Source organism: Felis catus, chromosome C1 (assembly GCF_018350175.1).
Source record: "Felis catus isolate Fca126 chromosome C1, F.catus_Fca126_mat1.0, whole genome shotgun sequence".
In the NCBI taxonomy this organism is placed as follows: domain Eukaryota; kingdom Metazoa; phylum Chordata; class Mammalia; order Carnivora; family Felidae; genus Felis; species Felis catus.
Window position 1 is genome coordinate 147,244,012 of NC_058375.1, and position 9,271 is coordinate 147,253,282.

General features: G+C 41.1%; 1 protein-coding gene across 1 annotated transcript in view; it reads right to left on the reverse strand.

The window, feature by feature from the left end:
- Positions 1-8,871, reverse strand: part of ACVR1C (activin A receptor type 1C) — an 83,882-nt gene extending 75,011 nt beyond the window's left edge. The window contains exon 1 of the mRNA XM_023259333.2: positions 8,639-8,871. Within this exon, the coding sequence (XP_023115101.1) occupies positions 8,639-8,711 (73 nt within the window). The 5' untranslated portion in view covers positions 8,712-8,871. The remainder of the gene's footprint in view (positions 1-8,638) is intronic.
- Between the last annotated feature and the right edge of the window lie 400 nt (positions 8,872-9,271).

The window sequence follows — 9,271 nt, forward strand, 5'->3', positions numbered from 1 at the left end:
TCATATATTGAAAAAAAAAGAGTACATGACAATCTTAATGCATATGTACCCATTAACAAAATTTTCAAATACATGAAGCAAAAATAGAAAAATCTATTTTTCTAACAAATTCACACGTATGTTGAAGATGTCAACAATCCTCCCTCTGTAATTGATAAAACAAGACAGAAAATCAGTAAAGATATAGAAGACTTGAATAACACTATCAAGCAACTTGACCTAAATAACATTTATAGAACACCCCACCAAACAACAGCAGAATACAAATTATTTTCAAGTGCCTGTAGTACATTCCCTAGACCAGACACATGCTAGGCTCCAAAACAAATACATAAAACCAGAAAAACTAAAATCATACAGATTATGTTCTCTCACCCCCAATGGATTTAAATTAGAAGTCAGTAGCAAAAAATAACCTGAAAATCCCCAAAATATTGGGAAATTAAACAACAGATATCTAAATAACCCCCAAGGTCCCAGAAAATCCTAAAGAAAAATTAAAAAAAAATATTTTGAACTCAATAAAAATTAAAATACAACATAACATGATTTATGGATGAGCTAAAGCACTTGCCAAGAAGGAAACTTAAAGCTTTAAATGCTTATGTTAGAGGGGCACCTGGGTGGCTTAGTCAGTTAATAGTCCGAAATAGCTCAGCTCTTTCGGCTCAGGTCATGATCTCGGGGTTTCATGAGTTTGAGCCCACGTTGCACTCCGTGCAATGACCATGCAAAGCCTGCTTTGGCTTCTTCCTCTCTCCCTTTCTCTCTGCCCTTCCCCTGCTCACACTGTCTTGGTCTTTCAAAAATAAATAATAAATAAACTTTAAAAAAATAAATGCTTATATTAGAAATGAAGAATGATTTTCAGTGAATGATTTAAGAAAAGGTCATCAAACTAAGGCCAACTGGCTGGCTTATTTGTAAATAAAGCAACACATATTTGTTTATGTACTGTCTATGGTTGCTTTTATACAAAAATGACTGAATTAAATTTCAACAAAGACTGGGCCACAGGCCTAAAATATGTATTATATGACCCTTAAGGGAAAAGTTTGCCCACTGTTGATCTAGAATACCAACTGAAGAAGTTAGAATAAAAAAGAATACATTAAACTCAAAGTAGAGAAAGGAAATATGAAGTTAAGAGTTGGAAAAAAAAAAAAACCCTGAAAATCAAAAAAAACAGCAGCTATTTATTTAAAGAATTTTAAAAACTTATTTAAAGAATTCAATAAAATTGATAAACTTCCAACTAGACTGATCAAAGTAAAAAGAAAGAAAACTCAAATTCTTGATTCATGAATATAAGAGAGGACAGCACCATAAATCCTATAGATGTTAAAAACAAAAAAGAAATATTAGGAAAAATTTTATGAAAATGGCAATATCCAAAGCAGAGTTCAGTAAAAGCAATTCTAAAGGAGCATCTTCACTTTGATTTGACACAATAAATCTTAGTACTTTTAAAGAGGTCTAGTTGTCTTAATGAAGTCAACTTTCTTCTCTGTGCAAAAGTAATACTTTTAATATAGTTAATTCATAGCTAGAGAATAGCTGTAGGAAAAAAAATTTAAAAAGAAAAAGAGGTTCATTTAATTATGTATTTATTATCATGTAAGAAATGTTCTGCTATATTCTTTATTTAGTGTTTCAAATCTACAATGTATGATTATCTATTTCCTGGAAACATACACTACAGATTGTAAGTAGAATTTGGGTGAGAACAAGTTTCTCTTTGATTATTAGAGCAGGCAAAATATTCACAGAGCAGATCTTTACCCTTGAAGAGCAACAATTGGGATGGAGGAAGAAAAATAAACATACTTTTAGGGGAGCAGGCCAGGAAAATGTCATCAGATGAAATCATGAGATGTGATGAGTTAATACTCTTTAATATATTTTGGCTCTGTTTTAAAACAATCTGGTTTCTTAAAGCTGTGTTCATCTGGATTACAACCCTCTGAGTTAACATCTCTTAGATAAGCATGTATTTATGAAACTACACATTTTGCATTAAAATGATCATTGTCCAGACCATAATGGGTTAGATTTCTTTCTTTATTTTTTCTTTTTTTGAGAGAGTGTGCACAAGAATGCAAATTGCGGAGGGGCAGAGTAGGAGGGAGGGAGGGAGAGAGAGAGAGAGAGAGAGAGAGAGAGAGAGAATCCTAAGCAGGCTCCAAGCTTGACCTGAGATCATGAACTGAACCAAAATCAAGAGTCTGACACTTAACTCACTGAGTCACCCAAACACCCCTGGGTTAGATTTATTTCTAATCCTATTTTTGACCACAGAGTACTTATTTCAGTCAATAATGATGTTAAACAAAAAATTTACAAAGAAATCAAGCAATATACAGAGATATGGCGTCTTTGTCTATCATTTTACCTTACCATGAGATAAGGAAGATAAAACAAATTAGAAGAAAATATATGTGTCTCACTTTCAAAACTAAAGCATCCTAATCATTTTTTTGATGTGAAAAGTTTAATGAAAAAGTAGATTGATCTAATTTAGGATCCTTAAGTCACTGGCAAATTTAAATTGTTTAAAAAAATAATAAGCCAAACTCTTGACTCATACTGAATGATTCACCCATGAGTTCTTGAGGGGATTAATTTAAAACAGTTCCAAAGAAACAGTATATTCACATATCTACTCTAAAACACAGAAGAGGACAACAGAAAAGGGAAGTTATTCTAGAGGAGAGAAAATAAAGAATCAGGACAGAGCAGAACCTTGTTAGCCTTGTTGGCCAATCACAGCAAGTGAATTCAAAAGCCACACGATAAGGCAAGGGAGCATCTCCTCAGATATGGGGTGTTGGCTTCTATGGAAATAAAGTCTTCATGTCTGTTTCACACTCCTACTCACCTCCTCCCTCCCTTTTACTTTTCACTGGATTCCTACGTGTGAGGAGTAGCGGTTTTACTGTCCCCATTCCAGAGAACCAAAAGGCACACGTGCTTTAGAGATCCAGCTTTCAAAGAACATGAAAGGCACAGGGTTCATGACCAAGGTCCTGTCTTGTACAGAGGTAATAAATGAGGGAAGGGCAGGACGTGCTTTCTAGTATAAGAGACCCAGCCACCTCTCTGCACAGACCCTCCATCTTTTCCTCCCTGAGCAACAGCCTCTGACATTATTGCCTGAAATGTATCAGAGGTGCCATGAAGGCTGGATTAATGTGAGGTAATAGAGACAGAGGTCCTCCGCTCCGGCAACCTGGCTTCACTTTGTAGGCATAACAGCCTTTCGATCGTACTGTCGGGGGCCAGGATTCTGATGTACCACAACTCCCCTGTCCTTTACCCTTAGGTTGTTGAATTGTTAAAAGTTCTGAAAAGAGGAGTATATTAGAGTTCTGCCATGCAATTTGGGGAGGGTAACCAAAAAAGTTACTTTGCTTTATTTTGCCTCCCTTTTCTGGATATCACCCTTAGTAACCTCTCTTAGACTGGAGAGACGCACGGCTAAGACATGACAGTATTTGGGGATTCCCACATCTCCTTAGGAAAAAATGGAAATTCTATATCACTTCTGAACATATCCCTTTATTATCTCAGTTTCTTAAACAATGTAAGGATAGAACTGGAGATCTGACCATCAGTTGTGAAAATTTAAAACATAGAAAATTTTAAACATAGAAAATTTACAAATTTAAAACAAAACAATTCAGAGGAGGCTTCCCAGATATAAATAAGGAAAAATACATAGTACATTTTTTGTGCTAGAATTTTTCCTTTTTTTCCTGTTTAGTTCTGTTTTCTATTTACATTTGGAAATTAACTCTCTTGTTTTATTATTTGTTAACCTCTTTATATACACGTGAACACATCCGTTTGAGCTTATTAACGATCCTGGCATAGAGTCGTGCATTATACATCACTTTCTTCTACAAATCTCAAAATGAAGCCAATACTAATCATTTAGTAGCAAGTCAAGACTTAGCTAATAGCAGAAACTAAACAGCCGTTAGGTGATATTAATGTATCCCTGTCCATTTCCCAAAGGTCTTGCAAATGACTCCTTTAGGAATCTGCTCTAAAACCTCAATCTGCCTCAGATTACCAGGTCCTGTGAGGCATACTGCCTCCCTAGCTCCGACTCTGTCCATTCTCCACTCTCCTTAACCTTCTCTTATTTACAATGAGAGATGCAAGCATGGCCAAGAAAAATACAACTGTATCTTGGCTACTGCTTGGAAGCACTTCCCCTAAAAGAGAAAAACATAGGAACACTTACTCAAAAAGCAACTACTCTAAAAATGCATCTGAAAATAACAATAACATTCAGAAGACCGTGAATGTGGGCAAAACCAACTGCTTTCACACAACAATCATTTCCAGGGCATCTAGAGAGTTCTAACTTTTTCACAATCCTTTCGTGTAAAGATGAGGATTGTAAGATTAGGAAAAGCTGTCTCATTCTGTTCACAGAGAAACAGTGGAGACATGCCATGCAAACCGCTGGAAGTGACCATTCAGAGATTCATAGAGGGATGGCGGCAGAGCTGGAATAGAAGTGGTAAGAGACAAGTTCTAGAAAAGAGGTCTATACTTCTCTTTCTAATCTAATGGCTGGGAATATAGGTAGCAGAAGCCGTTTAGCTCACCACATTTCTTTTTAATGTTGGGTTGCCAGGTGAAAGTACAGAAGGCCCAGTTAAATCAGAATGAAGTGGCAATTAATTTTTTCAAAGTTTATTCATTTATTTTGAGCTAGAGAGAGGGGGAGGGGCAGAGAGAGAGAGAGGGAGAGAGAGAATCCCAAGCGGGCCCTCCACTGTCAGCACAGACCCCAATGCGGGGCTCGAACTCATGAACCTTGAGATCATGACTTGAGCTGAGACTAAGAGTAGGACGCCTAATGGACTGAGCCACCCAGGCACCTCAAACAGCAATTAATTTTTAATATATGTATGTCCTCTGTCATACTTGTGTCATAATTATACAAAAATTATTTGTTGTTCTTCTAAAATTCAATTTAATTGGGTGTTCTGTGCTTTGCTAGATCTGCAACTCCATGTAATGTGTCTTTTAAAACTACCTATAAATACCCTTGGCTCTTGGTTTTTTAGCTTCAGCCTAGAATTGTGCCCTGAACCCCATACCCCAAAAAACCAGCTGTATCTCCATGTTAGTGTGTACTTGGCATTTTAAGCTCAATATACCAAAACCGAGCTCCAGCTCTCTGCCACCAATCAACTCCATCCCTGCCCAGGGTGGGGCTCAGCCAGCCCCACCCCACTTAAGGGTCTATTCCTCCATTGCTTGGATCGAACATTTGGTGTCAATCCCCATTCCTTTCTCACACCTTACATTTATTTTTGTAGGATGATAGCAAATCAAAGGAACTCTCTTTGATAACTTCTGTAAACGTGAGGCTAGATAACGGGTTGAGGCACTACAGTTAGTGAAGAAGTATGCCCCCGAGGACTTCTGCACAGAGATTCTCCTGAGCCAAAGAAGTCTTTTCCTTGGAACCAGAAGCCTCTTGTCACATGTGTGTCAACCAACCAGGAAATGATCCTGCTGAAAGAAGGGCAAAGGTGGAAAAGTCTTTTGCATTTACACATTCAGCCAGCCCAAGGATTTCACTTTCACTTCCGGCACAGCTTAAAATGTACAGAGCAAAAAAAAAAAAAAAATCTCCCTAACTGACCCCCTCCCCCAGGTTATTAAATGAAACGGTTATCTTTTCACTTTTATAGCACCAACATCTAGCTTACCCAACTCTTAATAATCCTTTCCCAACCAGCAGACCAAGGAATTTCATAAAATTAGTAGAGAAGGCAATGTCTAAATCCATCTATTATCCCAATCACAGCTTCAAACTTCAGAACCCCAGGATATTCCATCCCAATCCTTTGTTTAGCACGCATAATAAATGTGAAGTCATGTCAGGTCTTTCTTACCAAATAACAAGGAACTCAGAAACTAAATACCTAGAGTAACTTGGAGGAGCCTAAGTGTTTAGTCAGTCCAGACCAATAAATATTTTCTCTAAGTTTAACCAGAAGTTACCCTCTGAAATTCTCATCAAGGAGCAACGGTTTCTACCCCACTGCTAATGCCGACATGCCTCAGGTGATAGAGATACTGGGGAATAACAACCAAAGTAAAAAGGTGTTATTGGTTTATCAACGTCTTCAGATATTTAAAGTCCTAGGCCGGGCACTCCGCAGAGTCAACTTGGAAGGTGGTGTTTTCTGTCACCCAGCAATGTCATAGTGCCAACAGCAACCTCTCATATAACATGTCAACAATAACATGTACTGCAAAAATGAGCCTTAGGATGAACAATGTAATTTATAAAAGTGACTAGGTAAAAACAAAAAAACGATGTAGGTAACCACATGAGAAAACAATTTAAAAGATGAGATAAATTGGGGTGCCTGAGTGGCTCAGTCAGTTAAACGTCTGACTTTGGCTCAGGTCTTGATCTTGAGGAATCTCAAGATCGAGCTCCGCATCAGGCTCTGTGCTGACAGCTCCGAGCCTGGAGCCTGCTTCGGATTCTGTGTCTCCCTCTCTCTCTGCCCCTCCGCTGCTCGCACTCTGTCTGTCTCTCTCTCACTCTCTCAAAAATAAACATTAAAAAAAGATGAAATAAATAAACTACCTGACTCCCTCTACCAAATCATCAAAGATCTGTTTAAAAGTTAATATTCAAAAAAGTAGACAGCAATAGACATTGTTTCTGTGGGGCACAAAGAAGGATAAAGTTCTTAAAAGAGACTTGAAAATGATTCCATTTTACACAGAAAAAGTTCAGTGTAAAATTTCAATTTTGATAAGTACTTTCCTACTATATTGACACATTATCTCCATATCAGGCATTTTTCTGAGCCTTCAGATTTTGAGGAAAAAGTCAAATTTGAATGATCTATTTTTTTTCTTTTTTGTACATTTCAATGTCAAAAGTCTCCATGCCTTTTAAAGAATATAGCATGGCATGTTTTCCTATATTGGTATGCCCAGGGTCTCTGAAATTTTCTAAAGATTCTGTCATATGACAAAATATACCTTTCAAGCTAGATAAAAAATAATTGAGTATTTTTTTAAATGTCTACAGCAAAGTTATTAGCTCCCTAAAATAAAAAGGGTTGTACAGACAGCCTGTGGAGGCAATTTCACAGGTGTCTAGTCAAAACTGATATGTCGAAGGCTTTTTTCTTTCTTTCTTTCTTTCTTTTTTTTTATTTCTTGGAAATTCTATTAAATCTATCAAGAGTAGTTTGAGTATTCCAAGTTAGTGAAGTTTCCAATCATTTCTTATAAAGACTTTCCCATTGTCAGTTTTCTTCCCACTGATGAATCTACTAACTCTGAATGCAAATATTTCACTTTATCCCATCATTTCCTGGACGGTCTCTAAGTGATGGCTGTGTCTCCTAAGAGGCTGTGCTTTTCCAAAGATAACTAAAATGCTTTAATCCTCATATAGTATTAATTAATCAGTTCCAATAATCAATTTTCATTTGAATATTGTATTTAGCGATTCTCTCAGGACATCTGAAACACGAAATCTGCACATGACAGCAATCACACTATTCAAAACATTCCCCTGCACATGTCACTAAAAGGAAAACTACCCACCCTGGAGTATAGCTATTAATGTCAAACAGATTGTCATCTAGGAAAACAAAAATGCATCAGAATCAGCTTCGGACAAAATACAGCTCTACGGAAAAACACCAGGTTTTTGTGTGCAAACGTCTTAAATCTCTGATTGAAATGTTTGAAGAATGAGTTAGCAAGGAATCTGCCGCTGGTCTCCACAACCAAGGATAATGTTATAAGGAAAACAGTTTTAGAGTTAAAGGGTTTTTCATCACAGCACACTAGGATTTTAGCGAAGATGCATTTGCCCCAGTTTCTAGTAAACATTAGAAGAAACGTTGGTTTTTAGCTTGGGCCGAGGGCTCTATTTAGCCTATCAAGGCAGAGACCTGTTAAAAACGCTGGGGCGCTTGCCAGAATTTTTTTCCCCCCGGCAACTCTTAGTAAAGATCGTACCTCGAAAGCAATGTGCGTTGCAAACCACGCAGATTTAAGCTCCCTCTCCCGCCTACACCGCTTGGCACCAGCGGCTTTTGAGATATCCCTCGCCTCCTAAAACTCAGACCGAATCGCCACCACCATTCCCCACCGCTTCGCCACCACCATGCCACAATCCTTGCTCAGCTCTCCTAACCTCAGTACAGAGCTTTCCCGAAGCCCCCGTATATGGGGAACTCCTGGCGCCACTCAACTCCCAGCCCTCCGCACACCCACAGACACGCTCTCGTACTCCCTCCGCTGCAAACTACCCCCAAATTTGTCACCCACCTCACCCCTACTAGCCATACTCCCACGTCCCTGTCGCTTTTTCCTCTCCTCCTGGCGGCTTCGTCCCCAACACACCTGTCTACCCCTATGGTTACCAGCCGTCAGAGGTGCCCACGCTGCGCCCTATCCCGAGCCCCCTCAGTCCAACTGGCTCTTCCCACTCCAGCGCTTCCCACTCCGGGAAGTCCAAGTGCTCGCAGCACCTTCTAGCCCACCCGCGTGCCCACCCGCAGGCCGCCCCAACCCCCCCCCCCCCCCGACTCCCACCTCACCGGCGCGGGCGAAGGAGCGACCGTCGTACCTGTGGAGAGCGCGGCGGCGGTGGTGAGCAGCAGGAGAGCCTGGCGGAGCGCCGCGCACAGCGCTCGGGTCATGGCCACCAGGCGGCCGCGCCGGGGCTTCGAGGTCCCAGAGCGGAGCTAGGCGGTCCGGGCAGTGCGGGCCGCTTTGAAGTTCCCGGGCCGCGGGAGGGAAGCACAGCCCGGCACCCTTTTGAAGAGCGCAGTTGGCTCTAATCCATTCGGGCGCTCCCCTCTCCAACCTCCCCCATCCCCCGCCCCAAGCGGCTGGCGGTGCGCGGCGCTCCTGCCACCGGCCCCGGCAGCAGGCTGCAAGGGGGTGGAGGGGGACAGAGCCCGCCCCCGCTGCGCCTCCGCCCCCTGCGCCCTCTCGCAGCCGCCCGGGGCCTGGCGCGGCCGGCCAGGCGGGCAAAAGCCGCCAGAGCGCCAGGCAGTAAGACCGCCCAGAGCTGGGGGCTAGAAAGGCGGTTGGGTGGCGCGGAACCCCCAGGACCCGATAGCTGGGAAAGGGGTTGGGACACGAGGGAGAGCCCGACTGAGGCTTTGGGAAAACTTAAACCGTGCAGCGGTTGCTCCCTGGTGGTCTCTCTACTGTCTCCTATAGGAGATCCACCCGTCCAGGTCTCCAGACATTC